Source organism: Podarcis bocagei, assembly GCF_964188305.1.
Source record: "Podarcis bocagei genome assembly, chromosome: 15".
NCBI lineage: Eukaryota > Metazoa > Chordata > Lepidosauria > Squamata > Lacertidae > Podarcis > Podarcis bocagei.
In genome coordinates this window covers 43,104,390-43,122,693 of record NC_138141.1, presented here as the reverse complement: position 1 = coordinate 43,122,693, position 18,304 = coordinate 43,104,390, and the positions used below count along the sequence as shown (strand labels likewise).

Genomic DNA, 18,304 nt, shown 5'->3' with positions numbered 1-18,304 from the left:
TTCCTGTGACACGCCCCCCCCCCCAACACACACACACACACACACACAAACATTTTAAATTGCTCTGAAAGTTCCCCAGATAATTCAGCTGTCCTTTCAACTGCGGGACACCCTCCCCTATCGATCCAGCCCGACAGCAAAGCCCCATTTTACAGTCCCCCGTCTCTCCATCTCTCTCTCCTCATGACCCCCCCTCCTTTAAATTAAACAGCAGGAGCCTCAGAGCAGCTTGGAGGGGTGTGTGTATGTGTCTTTACACAGAGCTGCATCTGTGACTATTATTAATCAGCTTTGTGCCGTATATATTTGCCACCTACTTGGGAGGTCAGCCTGGAGGCACAGGAGCTGGAGCGCAGCCAATTAGCTTTGTTGGTGGGGGGAGAAGGGGAGAGAAAAAAATTAATCCCATTATTAATCTTTCTCCCCGAATGCAAACATGGAGGGTGGGTGGGATTGTCTGTGTCACCAGCCTCTCTTGTTCTGTGTTTAAATTTTTAAAAAGCGAGAGTTACAGGGAGCTCATCTCACGGATCTTTGCAAGCTGACATCCCATGGTTGAAATTACACAGCCAATCCAGACACAAGCACCGCAACATTCAAAACGTTCCTAATCGAGTCAGCAGTGTGGCTTTGGCCTTCGGGGTTCTTGCGGGTGAGGCCTGCGCATTCCAGCCGGCTTTAGACAAAGAGACTGTCAAAGCCCCAAACCGCTGCCCTTAACTCGGAGCAGGTCGGAACAGGGGACTGTTTGTAGAAACCCCTAAAGCAGTGATCTATCGTACAACTTTTAGGAACGTGGGAAGCGATAACTTTATATCAGACCCTGTTATACAGATTGCCCTGTTAGGTATTCATTTATATTTTAAAAAGTACCTGGAATTGGCTAGTTTTGTTTTTAGAGATTGCTTTAAATTCAGTGCCCTTCAGTGCAAGAGGCAGTAGGCTTGTGAATCACCAGGAGGAGGGGATCACAAGTGAGAGGGGGGCTGTCACCATTGCACCCCGCTTTCCATGTGGGCTTCCCTGGCCCCTGTGAGAACAGGATGTCAGGCTGCAAGGCCACGGGCTTTATCAAGCAGGGCTCTTTTCTTCATGTACTTGATTTCACTTGCCGTCAGTGATGGCAGCATGGAGCCAAATCTGCCATCTGGTTGGCCACTGTGACAACAGGATGCTGGATTAAGATGGGCCTCTGGTCTGACCCAGCTCTTCTTATAATGTTCTAAGCTGATTGAAGAAGTGTGTGGGTGTGTATCCGACGCTTTCCAGTAACAAATGCATGCCACAATTTCACATAAGTGTAGAAAGCACCTGGGGGGTGGGTGGGTGGGTGGGTGGGTGTGGTCTTTGCTGTGCCATTCAGCTTCCATGTAGCTGAAACTGCACCATACACAAAGCCCTCCCGGGATACACAGACAGGAGTTGCTTTTAAAAAGTGAGGGCTGGAACCTTGAAGCTGAGGTGGATCATTTTCCTCCACATCTCTTGCCCTGCAGATTCTGACGACGACGGGGAGTCCGAGGCCGCCAAGCAGCTGATCCAGCCCATTGCCGAGAAAATAATTGCCAAATACAAAGCCAAAGACGAAGAGGCTCCTCTGCTGTTTTTCGTTGCCGGAGAGGTACGGCCAGGGAAGGGGGAGCCGCGACAGTGGGGAAAAGGGGTGGGTCTTGCATGGGCACATGGCATAGTAAGGTAAAGGGACCCCCCATTAGGTCCAGTCGTGGCCGACTCTGGGGTTCTGCACTCATCTTGCTTTACTAGCCGAGGGAGCCGGCGTACAGCTTCCGGGTCATGTGGCCAGCATGACTAAGCCGCTTCTGGCGAACCAGAGCAGCGCACGGAAACGCCGTTTACCTTCCTGCTGGAGCGGTACCTATTTATCTACTTTCACTTTGATGTGCTTTCAAACTGCTAGGTTGGCAGGAGCTGGGACTGAGCAACGGGAGCTCACCCTGTCACAGGGATTCGAACCGCCGACCTTCTGATCGGCAAATCCTAGGCCCTGTGGTTTAAACCACAGTGCCACCTGCGTCCCTGGGCATAGCTGGCTTCTAATGCTTGTGGGCTTCTGATTCCTCTTAGGGAGGGCATCTGTTAAAAGCTGAAAGCCACAACACTAGGCTGTCTGCCCCTTTCCCCCGTGCACCCTGGGAACTGTTGTGATGGGAAAGGGGCAAGGGTTCTTTAACAGAACTCAGCATCCTCACCAGCCTACAAGACCCAGAATTCCTCAGGGGAGAGGCGAGGGAAGTGTCATCAGCCAAGGGCCACATTCTCTTGTCAGTGAACTTCTAAGGGCCACAGGCTTGGGCTTGGGGCGAGGCCAGAGTGAGCGGAGCAAAGGATGCTGCATAAATTTGTAGAGGAAGTTGCTTTCCGGCTGCACCAAAGTCAGAGGTGTCTCACTCTCTGCACATTCACAGAGGGGAGGGGATGTGGCCTAGGGAGAGGACTGAGGGGCCACATAGGGGAGCCCTGAGGGCCGATCTGAGCTTCCCCACCCCTGCTGCTTTAGGCAAAGCCATGACTGTTATCTCAGGGTCAAAGAATGCAAGCTGTAAAGCCGCTGGTTCAAATCTCAGGCCAGCCGTGAACTTTCTAGGTGGGCTTACAACTTTCTTGCAAGGTAGGAAAGCACTATTATCCTCATTTTACAGATGCGCTTCCTTGCCCTCCTTCCTGCAATACTTAAAGATAATAGCTTGACTAAGGCCGATATCATGCCAACAGCAAGTTACCAAATAGAAGTCCTCCGTAGAATATACCATCGCAGATTACAGTTCATGGTTGTGGCTTTCATACAGTTCAATATTTTCTCAATGAATAAACGGAAATCTTGCCTATCAGGTGAGAAGCTTAGGCTAGACCACTTTTCCCTGACATGCTGGCTTTCTATGTGGAACAAATTTAGTCTGGAAGAGCATTTGACTATGTGATCCCTTCCCTTCTCGTATCCAGTCTGATGTGGTTCAGTCCAGAAACGGGAACTTTAGCATTTTTCCTGCTGTCGGTGAGCAAGCGAGGCTTTACAGACTGTTAGCTTAGGCCTCCACCTGCCTCCCCAATCTGCAAAAAATAATACTGGCCCTCCTTGCAGGTTGGTTTGTAAGGATTGAGAAGCCACTGTCAGCAAAGCACTGCACCCATTTTAAAAACATGCTTTTTAAATCATAGAATCATAGCCGGGAGGTGTCACGAGGGTCATATAGTCCAACCCCGTGCAATGCAGGGATCTTTTGAAGGGTCTCATGCTCTACTGACTGAGCTATGCGCCTTCAATTGTTTGAGAAGCACACAGTCCAAACACTGTCCCAGGCGCATGGTTAAGTTGAAGGCTTTTGGGAACAAGATGAGGTCATGTCCGTTGAGATTTAACTTGGAAACCTGACACAGTTGCTCAGAGCTTTACTTATATTCAGAAGTGGCAAGCCTGTGTGTGTGTGTGTGTGTGTGTGTGTGTGTGTGTGTGTGTGTGTGTGATGTGAGAGAGACAGAGGGAGAGAGATCAATTGGAGAGAGATCAATTTTGTTTGCCAAAGAGTTGCAAGGGATCACTAAGAGAATTTTCAGCACCCTGGACCAAACTCAAATCTGGTCCTTTGCACATTCTCAGGTGTCCTGTTGTCTCCTTATGTGTGGGCTGCTGGCAGTCAAAAGGGGTTTGTGTGTAACCCCCGTGTGCCAGGACATTTCCAGACTGCTGCCGTCTCCCTTCCAACCTGGCTCCCCTCCGTAGCTTTTGCTGACCGGCTTCCATTTGGATCGGAGCCATCAGGTCTTCTCATGTACAGCCATACCTTGGAAGTCAAACGTTCCAAAACGTTCGGAAGCCAAAGTGCAGCTTCTCATTGGCTGCAGGAAGCTCCAAGGCGTTCTGGAGCCGAGGTATGGTAACTCATTTACCACAATTAGTTTGGAACAGAGCCTCCCTGTCCACAGAAAGTCTACCTCTGAATATCAGATTCCGGGGACACTGCAATAAATGGGCCTTTGGCCTGATCTAGCAATGTGATTCTTAAGTTCTCTCACCCCACTCCTTTTTTTTTAAGGAGTTTTGGGGGCTGAGTATGTAAATTAGGGGGCCTTGTCCGAGACACGGCTCAGCTTTTCAACTCCGGGGGGCGAATGGGACATGTGGCCATTCCCCTTGTTTCCCGAGTGAGCCATACGAACGTGGCGTTCCCTTCCTTCCAGAGACCACCCCTCGTTTTCCAGGCCTTTGTTGCTCCTCCGTCCATACGCTTCCCCCTGCCCCGCGACCCCCTAACATGTTTGAGATGCCTGCCTGCCACCCACCCCCGGGGATTTCTGAATGCACTCCCTGTTGTAAAAAAAATGCCTTCTAAAACAAAGGTCTCCAGCACCCTATTCCCTCCCTCCCAGATAGCCCCGGGAAATTCCCTTCTCTCTCTCCCCCCTTCCTCCTGCTTTTCTCCCTCTTGCTCTCCACCCTCCACAGACCAGCCCCACATTGACAAACACAGCCCTTCATTCATTTCCAACGCCATCTGCTTGCAGGCTCCCTGACAGCCGCCTGAATGACCCATTCATCACCCACGCCGTAGCTCCTGGATGACGCCCCCCGGCGTTGTTTTGCGCTAACCCTGCAAGCGAAAGGGGGCTGCGGTAACGTGCACATGCGCGGCGGGGGGGGGGAGGGCGGCTCCCACCACGTCCACCGCATTGATTTACGGGCACTGCGCTTTTTTGCGGTGGGCGGAGCTTCCCTGCGCCGTCTCCCCCCTTTTAAAAGCAAATAATAAACGGACAAGGGAGGGGTGAAAGGGGGGGAGACTCCCCAGTCCCGCACCTGTTGGGCACCGATAATAGGGGGTTGGCGGGACCCGCCCCCTCGCCAGCTGGCCTTGGCCCCCGAAGGTGCTGGGAACGCCCTCTTGCCTCTGGGGACCCGACACGGCGACCCCAGGGGGCTTCTTGGGGCACGGAGGGTCCTTTGTGGAAGACAGAACAAATGTCAAGCCAATTTATGAGGCCCTCCGAGCTGGTCGGAGAGTGGGAATCGGAGATTTCGGAGAACTCTGATCCCGGCATCTGGCAACAATGCCTCCTCACCCCCTTCGCCCAGAAAGCCTCTCCAAGATGCTCTCTTCCATCCTCTATAATGCGCCCAGCACCGTTGGGTCGGCCTGAGGATTGGTTGCAAACAATACTGGGGAAGGGGCAGCGTCTCTGAGCACCCCTGGACTTGGTTGACAATTCCTGCGTTTCCCCCCATCCCCCCCCCCCCGGTGCTGCGCCTGCGTGCTCCAGACATTGATGGGATTTTGGGCGTGGAGGGATGGGCACCCGCCATTTTGTCGAGGCAAAGAGGCAGACCAAGATGGATGGAGGCGGGCAGTGGGGGTGGGGGGTGGGGAGAGCTGCGGTCAATGAAAGAGGGGGGCGCTCAGGGTTGGATAAGAGTGGACGAGTAAGAAATAATATTTGCCTATTTAGCAGAGGAGCAGTTCAAGATCCACTGTGTCGTGATGGTTAGCTGATGAACCTGCCAAGGCACGTTGGAATCCAGCTCCCATCAGCCCCGGCGGCTAGCATGCCCACCGGTCTGGGATGATGGAAGTTGGAGCCCAGGGATCTCTGGAAGGCTCTGGGGTCGCCATCTCTGGGCTCAGAGAGTAGCATCAGGGAGATCTGGCTTCAAATACCCACTCAGCCCTGAAGTTCACACTTTCCCTCGGCCTAGCCCACCTTCCAGGGGTGTCGTGGGGTAAAACGAGGAGCTGTATGCTGCCTTGTACTTGTCAGAAAGGTGGGATATTGATGCAGTCAATACGTAGGAGAGTCTAAGCCCTTCACGTGCCTAGGTTAGCCCTCAACAACATCCCCAAAAGGTAGGCAGTGGCCATGTTGCCGACAGGGCTGGGGGTGAAAAGCAGAGAGAGTTTGTGCTGCTGGCACTGAGGAGGTCCTTTTTGCTTTGCTTTTCATCGTGGCTGTCGCGTCTGCCTGCATCTCCTGCCAGAAAACCAGGGGAAAAGAGGAATAAATCTCACCAGGGCCTTCATGGCTCAGAATCCTGTCTCAGCCCACGCTAGCTGCAGTCACTGTGCCAAGACCCAAACAAAGCAAAGACTGCCTTCAGCAACACACAGACGTTGCACACAAACAGATCCTTTGCATCCATCTGCTTCTTTATTAAGGTTGTTATTGCCCATTTCTTTGGCACTCCACCTTTATCAGGCAGGGTGGGCTGATCTGCCCGGGATATCGATGTTCAGGCCGCCTGTTCTGTGCGGGTGCCTGGACACACCTCTTTTCCGCGTGTGGATGCCTTCAGGTATCTCTAACCAAGCCTTATGAGGGAGTTTGGGATGGATTCCCGTTACGGCAAAAGAGATTGTGACTAAAAATTAGGAAGAGCTTTCTGCCATTCGACAGTGGAGCGGATTCGCTTGGAAGGCGGTGGACTCTCCTTCCTTGGAGGTTTTTAAACAGGTTGGCTGGCCGTCTGTCAGGTATTCTTCAGCTGTGATTCCTACATTGCAGGGGGTTGCACTGGATTAACCTTTGGGTCCCCTCCTGTGATTCTGTCTCCTGCACCGTTCTAAGCCTGTCCTTTTTTCCTTTTCTAATTCAGCCATGAGGACTAGATTCTTGGCTTGCTTTTTAAAAAAAAATGCAAGTGGAGCTTCTCAAGCTGCTAAAGAGCAACCTGTCACGCCACTTAACCTAACCACAATTTGCAGCCTTTCCCCCGTCTGGGTGATAACAGAGCCAAAATAGATAGGGGAACTCTTACTGGCTTCAGTCAGCTGTCTGTGTGTGTGTGTGTGTGTGAGAGAGAGAGAGAGAGAGAGAGAGAGAGAGAGAGAGAGAGAGAGAGAGAGAATGGGAGGAGGCCCTAACCTTTGGCTTGGCTTTCACCCTTTCTAAGCAGAGAGGAGAGGCAGGGGCACTATGCTGCAGACCCCCCCCCTTTGTACTGCCTCCCCTCCCCAGTTTTCATTGTGGCTTGACTGACAGGCAGGGTGAGAAGGTGCTGCAAGTACAGACAAAGGGCAGCTTCTTTTTTCTCCTCCCCCCCCCCTCTACACCAGGCCGCAATGAACACAAGACCCTTCTGTCTAGTTGATGATAACATTTATTTTACACGGTACCAGCAGTTCCAAAGATGCTTTACACAGTTTCATAAAAATGTGTGGGGTTGTTTTGGGGTATTTTTTAATGTCCCACACCGAAAAGGGTTTGCAATCGGATCAAAGGCCCCTCTAGTCTGGAGCTCCTAGCTGCAATGGCTGTGCGCCCCCCCCCCCTTTCAAAGGCACACTGCCCCTGAATAACAGTGGATTGGGGATTGCAATGACTACTGCCTGAAACCTTGCAGAGCTGCTGCCAGTCAGTGTAGACAACAGTGAGCTAAATGGCCCATTGTTTTCAGTCTGTATAAGGTGGTTTCCCATACTCCTTCCTAAAGCGTCCCTTTGTTCAGAACCACGAGGACTGGAATCTTTTAGGGGGGACACAGGGAGCTGCTGCTACTCCAGCTAGCCCAGAATTGCCTTTTCTGACGGGCAGGGGCTCTCCAGGGTTTGGGTCAAAGGGTCTCCCCTAGCCCTGCCTAGAGATCCTACTGGGGATTGAACCTGGGACGTTCTGCATGCAAAGCAGGGGCTCTCTTCTGCTGAGCTACAGCCTCTTCTTCCCCTTTGCAGGCAGAAGGTCCCAGACTCACTCCCCAAAGGGCATCTCCAGCTAGGGCTGGAAATATCCCCTGTCTAGAGAGCGGGTGCCGGTCAGCGCAAGCAATACTGAACTTAGAGGGAGCAAGGGGATAAGGCAACTTCCGGTGTTCCTGCCTCTTAGATTTTGGGATAATGGATCTCTCTCGGCCATCTTTTTCAGGATGACATGACCGACTCCCTTCGGGACTACACCAACCTCCCGGAGGCTGCTCCTCTTCTCACCATCCTGGACATGTCAGCCCGTGCCAAGTACGTCAAGGACGTCGAGGAGATCACACCCGACATCGTGGAAGCTTTTGTGAATGACTTTCTAATGGACAAGCTTAAACCGGAGCCCATCTGAAGAGAAGCAGAGGCAGGGTTGAAAAGGGGAGGGGGGCCTCTTTTTTCCTGCCCCCACTCCCAGCTTGGACCTTATTTAAAAAATTGCAGGATTTTTTCGCTCTCCAGCTCTGTGCACAACGTTAACTCTTGACGTTCTTGTGGTGCCTTGTTTTTTCCAAACACAGCAAGTTTCTTCTTGATTTCCCCTCCTTAACCAAACTCTTTTTTAAAGGTGCTGCATTTCAGCTGGGAGATGCTGGTCAGAAGAGGCTTGGCTTATAGTTTTCTGGGTTGTGAGGGGAGGTGGGAAGTGGGAGGTTTCCCAAGAGCCCAGGTGAAGGGGAAGTGATGGATTTCCCACGGTCCCGGCCAGAGCTGTGGCTGCATTCTGTTTTTTTATTTTAAAAAAAAAATCTCTACTGGTCACTCATGTAACCTGTCCAAACACAGCAGTAACCAGATCTTTTATCAAAGCCCAGTTTTTCCATCTTTCCAAGATGACAAGTGACATACAAGCACCCACACCTAAATCCGGCATATGTAATATTTTGGGGGAAGGGTAGGGTAGTTAACCCATCAAAACTGTTTGCCTTTCGAGGCTGAAGAAAAATAAAAGCTTGCAGAGCAGGCCACTGCCCTCCTGGCTATGTTCTTTTGAGGGGTAGGGGAGTGAAGCTAGGATGCTCTAACAAATACTCTGTATCTTCTTCCAGCTGCACTCCCTTAGGGTGTCTTTCAGCAGGGAAACAGCATCAGGTTTCCTAGGTGAGGGTCACCTCTCCAGCTTTGCTGGAATGCTCCGGGTTCAAAATGCAAAAGCATTTAATGCTCACCCGTATTGCGAATCGAATTGAATTTTCTCTCTCTTCCCCTTGAATCTTCATACAACTTGGATCGTAATCCAGTTGTCCATGCCTTTCTCTCTTTGGCAATTTGTACACAACAGTTGCATCTTGGGAGTCTGTAGTTGCCAAGCCACCTGAAAGGTCAATATTAAAGACTCAGGAGCCCGGGAAAATGAGATTTCCTTGAGCCCCATATCTGCCATGCAGGGCTTAAAGCACATGGGGAGTTATGGGATGTGCCCGTGGGGTCTCTGTGTGAGATCTTGCTGGTGCTGCCACTGGACCGTATAAATTGAGATGGGCGGTGTAGGAGGACAAATTAGAGGCCTTGGGAAATGTTTGCATCCTCTTGTGCTAGCTTTTACCCCGGGGAGGAGGAGGTATTCTTGCATTTTTTAGCCTAGCTTTGAAAATCAGCAATTTGACTTCTTTTAGGAATGACCAGGCGCAATTCTAAATCGAGTGGAAGGTTGTTCACCCACTGTTTAAAACTTTCAGCCGTGGGTTGGTGGGGTGTTTTGGCAGTGGCCTGTTTTTGATAAAATTAGCACCATTTTGCTGCCCCTCAGAAATTCAAGCAAGTCAAGACTGGCTCAGTTAAGTGGGGTGTTGCCTGAGGTGTAGTCCGCCATTTGCCCAAACGTTCAAGGGCTCAGAGTAAGGAGAGGAGGAGCACATATGACTCTGTAACAACTTCCCCACCCTACTGTGTTGTGTGGCTTAAAGATATGCAAAACTTTTAAGTCACATTTGTTCAAGTGTAACCAGAAGCTTCTGCCTGGTCAGGGACCCCAGTAAAACGAGCTCCCTGGTTGTGAGAGGGGTCTGTAGCTTCCATCCTAACCTTCAGGCCACTAGCAAGTAGGGAACTTTCCAGTTGCTCTGAATTGTTGAATTCCACCTTCTGCTTTGCAACCAACTTTCTGCAGGGTGCTTTCTTCCACTGACTTTGAAATAAAACCCAGGACTCTCTTAGGTATTTTTCTCCTCCCTCGCCTTTTTTCTTCCTTAATCCCATGTTAAATACATCCCCCCTAAACATGCAGCTGATAAAAGCTTGAGGTGACTGTGATGTTTTTAGCCGTTTTGGCAAGCAAGGTGGATTGGGTTGGGATTACGCTGCGATAGCACAGCCAGATCCTCTCTCCCCAACCCCATCGTCTCTCTCTCTCTCTCCTTCTCTCTCCCTGGCAAAGTTGGACGTTGTAAAAAACAAACAAACTTGTACATGGTGACTGGAACTTTGTAATAAAACCCGTTCTAGTAACGTCAGCTCGCCCAGAGTGTGGTTTTGCTGTCAAGGCTGCAGAGGCAGGTTGCTAGAATGTGGGGACGTGTTTGGGCAGGATAGCGTGGGAGAAAACTCTTGAGAGAAACTCATGGCAAGGGGCCTCAGGACAGATCCGCCCCCCTCCATGTTTTCTTGCAACATGGAGGTGATTTGTTGTGTTACTCCAGATGTTGCTGGACTACAAGTCCCATGATCCTTGGCTGGGGCTGCTGGGAGTTGAGTCCCACAGCCATTCGCAGGGGCTTCTGATTTGCTCACCCCGTTAAATTATCATATGCAAGAGACCTTGTTTCCAGGACCTCTGCTTGTAGATAATACCCAGGAGCCTGGAGTTTATAAAAAGGCCTTGAACAAGTAGAGTGATGCTTTAGGCCACAGGTCCAATAGCTAGAAAGTCCTGCCTCCTCCAGACGGCCCTCTTTCTGCAGGATGCAAACCAGCATGGGGTGGCGAAGCTGAATTCGCCACTGCCTAGAGCAAGGGTGGGGGAAGGGACTCTGTGGCCCTCTAGCTGGAACCCCAACTCTATGATCCTTAGCCACCCCGTGGTGGATGGGAATTGAAGTCCAGCAACATCCAGAGCAGGGGGCGATGGCAGCTCTCGCCTTCCGGATCTTGGAGGAGTGCTGCTCTCATCCCTGACCATTTGACCAAACTGCCCAGAGCTGATAGGAGACCAGCCTTTGACCAGGGGCGTCGCAGGTGCACCGATCCTGTCCAGGAGTAAAGGAGGGTAAAGAAATCTGGCAATGCTAACTACTCCATGTAGAGTCCCACCCTTTTGCCATCAAGTGCTTCTGTGAGTGTTCTGCCACCTTCTGGTGAAAAAGAATCTTAGCAGTTTGAGAAACACACGTATATGGTACTAATAATTTTCCAAAAGCTCCTTTTGGAGGAGCCAGAGTGGCAAGGGTCAGAGCTGGAGTTGAAAAAGAGGGGAAGCATTTAAAAGACATTTCTGGCAGATGGCAGCATTCAGGCTTCCATTAAGGGTAGGCAGAGCAGAGCAGCCACCTGTCAGTCCAAACTGGCTTTTACAGAACGTTTAAACCTTGCTGGCAATCTGAAATGAGGAGAAGCCTCAGTGGCTTATTAGAAATACACTCAACAAAGAGAGAGGGGAGCAAATCCAGAATTTATTCTGTACAACTCTGGTCTCCACATAAACAATGGGAAGATCTCTTTTCCCAGCAGAAAGAGATTTAAAAGCTTGATCTTTAACCAGGATGACCGTTTGGCAGATTTGTCTTTTAACTTACTGGCTTAATGCACTAAAACGCTCTCTGGGTAAGAAGCCTGAACATCTTATTTGACAAAAGAAGAGATTGGAAGGGCTAGGAAGGAAATAGATGGAGATCCCCCCCCCAAAAAAAATCAGGAGTTTACAGGCTCAGCCAGGAACGGTCATTCAGCAGGAGAAAGAGACACCAACCGGAAAAAGGCCTGAACAAACACATTGCATTGTGAGGAGGGACTACGGCAAGGGAGCCTGTGGCAGCTTGAGGTCGCCCGCCAGAGGCGACAAGCTGCGCCGTGCCCTTGGCAAGGGATCAGAGAGGACCTGGTGAGGTCACCCTAGAAGCTGTGCCAGAGGCTGAGTCACGCACCCAGCAATGCACCTTTGCTGCCAGAAAAGGAAGGAGGGGGGGAAAAGATGGGGTGGGGATGAAGCTGACTTTAAAAAAAGTACACGCTGGCAGATGCCACAGCCCTGGGGTGCTTGGCTACAATGATTTTGTGCCAGCTTCACAGGGTGAGGGCCTCCAGGCCCAAGCAAAAGCTTTCTTTGTTATCTCTGAGTTTCAGAATTCAAAATGCATGCAAGATCTGAGAGTCTGGATTGTACCCCTTTAGCCAGCCAGGTATGTGCACTTGGGGCAGGGTCCTATTCTGGAATGTCCCTCTATAGTTGTTGCTGTTTTTCCTATCAAAGTATCCCTGCTTGGAGTTAGCTAGAACCTCAAGGAAAGATCCAAACATTTCCCCCTGAAGTGCTGGTTTTCTAGATGCAGGGACCTGTGTTTTTTCTGTTTTCCCACCCAGGGGTGGAAGGAATTCAAATGCACAGGCCCTCCACGTACATATGCCCCCATAAGCCCCAGTGACACAATGTGGGAAAACAACCGAATGAAGCAGAAAAAGTGTAAAAATGGGGTTGAATGTTTCTGCTGGGCTTTCTTGCAATCACACTTGCCTCCCCAAGAGAGCCATTCTTGGCAAAACAGCCTTTTGTAAACTACAGTCTCTTAAAAGACACTTGCCCCCTCCCTTCCTGTTCACTTCCATTCTCTTCGGCAACCAAGTCAGAGAGAATTGGCTCTCCAAGATGGAGGAGCCAAAACCAAAGGGCAATGTTTGTTTCTCTGAACACCCCCACAGGCAAGACTCCGGCATCTATTCCTCAACAGTTCTGCCAGATCCCGGAAACGGGGTTTCTCCCCGCCTCTGACAGCTTCATCTGCCGCTTTCCTTCGAAGAGGAGGATGCTGGCAGCCATGGCACAGTTCAAGCTGTCCACGCCAGGGACCACCGGGATGACCAGCCGCTTCCCCCCAGTGCTCTGGGCCAGCTGCCTGGCTTCCGTGCTCACGCCGTGGGTCTCCCCACCGATCACCACCGCTGTCGCGGGACCCTCCATCCAGGGCTCCGAGTAAGGCTGGACTTCCAGCCGGCCCGATTCTTGCCTCTCGTCTTCGCTGCCGTCCAAATCACGGTCCCAATCCTGCAGAGCCGGCTTCGCCTTCAGGTTGTAGGGCCGGGAGACCCAGCCATGGCTGGCGGCGTTCTCTGCCACTGCCGGTGTGGCCTGTGCCTGGGAGCAGTCGGCCACATGCACACAGCTGTCGGGGAGGAGGTAGCTTGGCAGGACCCCCCAGTCCAGGTCGGAAAGGATGGAGAGGCGGAAGTGAGCTCCCATCCCTGCCCGGAGGACTTTGGGCTCCCAGGCATCGACGCAGCCTGGAGAGTCCGGGGAGAGGGAGGAGAAATGTTAGAAGAGTCTGGCGCAGTCTTGGGGAGAATGACACGCTGCAAGGACAATAGGGGTGGGACACGGGTGGCGCTGTGGGTTAAACCACAGAGCCTAGGTCTTGCCGATCGGAAGGTCAGCGGTTCGAATCCCCGCGACGGGGTGAGCTCCTGTTGCTCGGTCCCTGCTCCTGCCCACCTAGCAGTTCGAAAGCACGTCAAAGTGCAAGTAGATAAATAGGTACTGCTCCGGTGGGAAGGTAAACGGCGTTTCCATGCGCTGCTCTGGTTCGCCAGAAGCGGCTTAGTCATGCTGGCCACATGACCCGGAAGCTGTACGCCGGCTCCCTCGGCCAATAAAGCGAGATGAGCATCACAACCCCAGAGTCGGCCACGACTGGACATAATGGTCAGGGGTCTCTTTACCTTTAGGACAATAGGGAACCTTTTATATTATAAAAGTGTGGGAACCTTTTATATTATATTTGCAGAAACAAAGAAATAATTTTGACCTGATGGTAGGATTTAAATAAACATTCACAATTTTATGGATAGTGGATAGATAAATATGACATTTTTAGAAAATAGCAAAATATACTAATGAGGTTAGTAAATCAGAAATGGAAGTCGAGGGAAGTCCAAAAGGGGGGAGGAAGAGATGGTTATGTATGCTGTATGTTGTAAGTATATATGTAATGAGAGAAAAGAAAATTAATTAAAAAAAAAATTAAAAGAGAGAATGACACACTGCTGACCTAAAAAATATTTTAAGCAGCCAGCTAATGACAGCTCTGTGTTACCATTTCATTTTGCTTTTAATTTTTAATTTGTATACCTCCTTTCTATATTGCTATACACAAGGTGGTTTACAAGCTGAAGAAACAGCAAAGATCGCACACCTTATAACAATGTGATCCAATAAACAAAAAAAGGAACTCAGGATTCAAGCCCCAGTGCATTCTCCCTGTGAGCCTTCAGGAATGCCTGACTGCCTTTGACAGTGGAGCCAAGCATTGCTAGCATGAGCAGCAGCCATGGATAGCTAGCAGCCCTGCTGGTTGATGAAAAAGGCACAGCCCACCTAAGCACTCCTCATTCAAGGAGCCTCTTCGGATGCCACTCAGCAGCTGCCAGCGAGAAACTGGGACCACTAGGGTTTGCTAAGAGACTGACTCAGGTTCAGTTGGCCCTAAAAGAACTCTGATGTTTTTCCCCTCTACCCTCCCCATCCCTTTTTCCTTTTATGTTGTGACTTTGAGATTGCAAAGCCCAAAGGCATGTGTTGCTGTTTTTTAATTGTAACAAATGCTTCAAAAATATGAAGAGAAAAGTAAACTTCCTTTGGGGAGGCGGGGGGAGGATTCTCATTTGATGAAAGCGGTCGCAATCCCAATTCCACAGATCTCTTTAAAAGATTAAAAGGAAGCTTTCCAGAAGCAAAGCCTGCCCCTTTTGCATATCTGAAGCCTTATCAAGTCCTTGAGTCAGGTCAGCTTTGGAGAGGCCCTGCATATCTTATAGCCATAGGTTAGGAAATGTGTCATAACAAAAGCTGCTTTGTTAAAGGGTTAATGGCAACAGGCTTCTTGATTAAGAAAACTCCATTACCCATCAGTCTTATCTCCTTGGAGCCAAACCGCCCCAAACCCATCAGGTTCTATTCTATATAAACCTTTCCCAGCCTGATGCCTTCAAGTTTGGGACAATTAATTCCCATCAGGCCACAAAATGCAGAGAAAGAGAAAGAAGCCTGAGAGCAGGGACAGGTAATATTTCTGAGCCCTCTCCCCACCTGCAATTTCCAGCAACTGTTATTCAAAGGCATGTTGCAGTTTCTGCCTCACTCTCTCTTAAAGCTGTCCAGGTTGGAGGCAGTCACTGCCTCTTGTGGGACCAACCAGCTGCCTCTGGGAAGACCCCAAACAGGTCCTGCCCCAAGGAGCAGAAGCGGAATTGGAACCCAGCTCTGATCTATCCATAGAGTGACGCTCCCCACCTTTAAGAAGCAGCACCCTGCTGCACCCTGCTCCAGCTGCTGATCTCAGGAGGGTGCCCATGTTCCCTGGGTCGCGGACGTTGTCACAGATCAGAGAGAGGGGCAGCGCATGTTCTCGCTGGACTTCTGGGTACGCCATTTTGGCGCGGTCTGGTCTGGAGAAGATTCCTGGAGGAAATGCAGTCAGGGACGATTCCTTTAGTACAAGGGTGGAGGCTCCTCAGACCCGCAGCCTCAAATGGGCCCCTCGAGACCCTCCCAAAGCCTCTCCCCAGGCCACACCCCCTACTGGCCCTGCTTCACACACCCCATGAGTGCCTGAAATTCTGGAGTGCCACTTCCAGTCAGTGTAGACACTACTGAGCTAGATGGGTCAATACAGTCTGACTCAGTATAAGGCAGCTGCCCAAGTTCCTCTTTAAACCAGCCCCTCATAAGGACTAGAATCTTGTTTTAATTTTAGGAAAAGAGCTGTGACTCCGAGACAAAGTACAGTGGTACCTCTGGTTATGAATTTAATTCGTTCCAGAGGTCTGTTCTTAACCTGAAACTGTTCTTAACCTGAAGCACCACTTTAGCTAATGGGGCCTCCCACTGCTGCTGCGCCGCTGCCACACAATTTCTGTTCTCATCCTGAAGCAAAGCTCTTGACCCGAGGTACTATTTCTGGGTTAGCAGAGTCTGTAACCTGAAGCGTCTGTAACCTGAAGCGTATGTAACCTGAGGTACCACTGTATCAGCCTCTCCCTGGTTTAATTTCCAGCACTTCCAGCTTGGGCTGGGAATATCCTCTTGTCTGAGACCCTGCAGAGCTGCTGCCAGCCAGTGTGAATGTTACTGAGCTCAGAGGGACCAATGGCCTGCCTGTGTATAAGGCAGCCTCCCTACGTTCCTGATGAACTTACCAATCACACCCTGAGATGTGATGACATCAGACCAGGTCTTGAGGTCTTCAAACTTCACCTTAACAAGGCTGACGCCTTTCAGCTTGTCCACTGGCAGCTCCTTCAAATGCTCTATGGCACTGAAGAAGAGTGTCTGGGGAACGGCGCCAGCTGCCAGCGCGTCGGCGATGAGTCGCCTGCCCTCCAGCAGGATCTTCCCGTGTCTCTCGCGAAACGACCTGGACTTGGCAAGTGTCACCACTTTGCTGCAGAGAAACAGATCCGTCAAGCCCACAAACTTTTCTTCCCCAGGCTGGTTGACAAATGTTATCTGTAGCCCAAAAAAATACATCACTACTGGGATGTATGGAAGTGAGAGTTGGACCATAAAGAAGGCTGATCGCCAAAGAATTGAAGCTTTTGAATTCTGGTGCTAGAGGAGACTCTTGAGAGTCCCATGGACTGCAAGAAGATCCAACCTCTCCATTCTGAAGGAAATCAGCCCTGAGTGCTCACTGGAAGGACAGATCGTGAAGCTGTGGCTCCAATACTTTGGCCACCTCATGAGAAGAGAAGACTCCCTGGAAAAGACCCTGATGTTGGGAAAGATCACAAGGAGAAGGGGACGACAGAGGACGAGATGGTTGGACAGTGTTCTTAAAGCTACAGTGGTGCCCCACAAGACGAATGCCTCGCAAGACGGAAAACCTGCTAGACAAAAGGGTTTTCCGTTTTTGAGCTGCTTCACAAGACGATTTTCCCTATGGGCTCGCTTTGCAAGACGAAAACGTCTTGCGAGTGTTCCGATTTTTTTCCGCTCCCCCTTTTTCTAAGCCGCTAATAGCCTTTTAGCCGCTAAGCCGCTAAGCCTTTAATAGCCGCTAATCCGCTAAACCGCTAATAGCGCTAATCCGCTAATAGGGTTGCTTCGCAAGACAAAAAAACCACTAGACGAAGAGACTCGCGGAACGGATTATTTTCGTCTTGCGAGGCACCACTGTACCAGCATGAGTTTGACCAAACTGCGGGAGGCAGTGGAAGACAGGAGTGCCTGGCATGCTCTGGTCCATGGGGTCATGAAGAGTCGGACACGACTAAAAATCTAAATGACAACAACACCCTCCCCTTCTGTTTTTCCTTTCACGCTGCAAATACTCAAGACTGTGAATCAGCAGACAGAGAAGACTGCCTAATCTTTTAATATACAGTTGGCACTTTTTCCAAGTAGTTTAAAAACGCTTCTTATTAATTTTTAATATTATTATTATAGGAAACCAGTGTGCTGCAGCGGCTGGAATGTTGGGTTAGGCACTGGCAGACCAGAGTTCAAATCATCTCAGCTGTGAAGCAGTCATGCTCTCCCAGCCTAATCAACCTCACAGGGTTCGTGTGGGAATAAAATGGGGAAAGAACCCTGCTCCTTGGTGGAAGGGTGGGGTTTAAATACAACAAACAAACATTTCCATCCTTCTCTGGCTCCCATCCACCCAGAACTGCAACTCCCAGAGGCCCTTGCGCGCAGCCTTTCTCGCCTGCCCTGGTGGCTCTTGGGAGTTGTAGTCCCTTTCTCATTCGTCACTTCCCGGCCTCCGCCCGTGCCCAACAACAACCCCCAGAATGCCTTGCCTAAGTCTCTTGTCTCCGGATTGCGCCTTCTGGAAGCAAAGTTCCGCTTCTTTGCGTTCCGGCACCTTCTCCTCCTTCGCGGCCGCTGCCTTCGGGGCCTTGCTCTCCCAGCCGGCCTGGTCCCGAGGCTTCTTCGAAGGGCCGGCCTTGGGCTGAGGGGGGCCGGGGACGAGCCGTCGCTGCTCCTCCCGCGTCTCCGCGACGGAGGGCAGCACGCGGACGGGGCTCCTCTTCAGCGCGCGGACCCCTCGCCGCCCGGCCGCGCTGCCCAAGGCCGGCCTGAGCAGCAAGAAGGGGGCTCGCGCTCCCCTCATGAAGGCCGCCATATTGGTTACTGGCGCGGGCGTCGAGCGGGATTTCTCCTTCTCAGACTATCGCGAGATCTCCGTCACTAATGGCAACAGCGTCCTTTTTATATATATACCGGCCCTAAAAAGCCATAGAGATGGAAGAGGGGCGTAAAAACGTTTGTTCGCAACTTCCGGGGGACATTCGGAAGCGGCCATTGGCTGAGAGTCCCTTGTAGAGCTACGGCATAGTAGAGTCATTGTTCCTATTTCCAAGCTCACACTTTAAAGACGCACCCGACATAGTGTTCACCATAGATGTATAAAGTATAGAGACACCACTCAGCGTTCCTGGAAAAGCATGTATTATCGAAGCCT

At 50.9% G+C, this 18,304-nt stretch overlaps 2 protein-coding genes across 2 annotated transcripts in view; one reads left to right on the top strand and one right to left on the bottom strand.

The window, feature by feature from the left end:
* Positions 1–10,147, top strand: part of NXN (nucleoredoxin) — a 69,091-nt gene extending 58,944 nt beyond the window's left edge. Inside the window, exons 7-8 of the mRNA XM_081172155.1 lie at positions 1,497–1,621; positions 7,867–10,147. Of these exons, the coding sequence (XP_081028281.1) occupies positions 1,497–1,621; positions 7,867–8,049 (308 nt within the window). The 3' untranslated portion in view covers positions 8,050–10,147. The remainder of the gene's footprint in view (positions 1–1,496; positions 1,622–7,866) is intronic.
* A 1,135-nt stretch (positions 10,148–11,282) lies between these two features.
* On the bottom strand, positions 11,283–18,195 carry MRM3 (mitochondrial rRNA methyltransferase 3). The gene is made up of 4 exons (XM_081172163.1): positions 17,640–18,195; positions 16,035–16,279; positions 15,130–15,297; positions 11,283–13,124 (listed from the first exon to the last, which is right to left on the bottom strand). The coding sequence occupies exons 1-4, from the start codon at positions 17,963–17,965 to the stop codon at positions 12,568–12,570; spliced, it is 1,296 nt and encodes a 431-aa protein (XP_081028289.1). The 5' UTR covers positions 17,966–18,195; the 3' UTR covers positions 11,283–12,567.
* Positions 18,196–18,304: the final 109 nt, after the last annotated feature.

What these genes read in the sequence shown, in the direction of transcription:
- MRM3 (XM_081172163.1), bottom strand. Translation starts at nt 17,965, where the DNA reads ATGGCGGCCTTCATGAGGGGAGCGCGAGCCCCCTTCTTGCTGCTCAGG. An exon ending in TCCGGAGACAAGAGACTTAG is followed by an intron (nt 16,280 to 17,639) that starts GCAAGGCATTCT and finishes GTTTCTCTGCAG; the next exon opens with CAAAGTGGTGACACTTGCCA. An exon ending in CACATCTCAGGGTGTGATTG is followed by an intron (nt 15,298 to 16,034) that starts GTAAGTTCATCA and finishes CATTTCCTCCAG; the next exon opens with GAATCTTCTCCAGACCAGAC.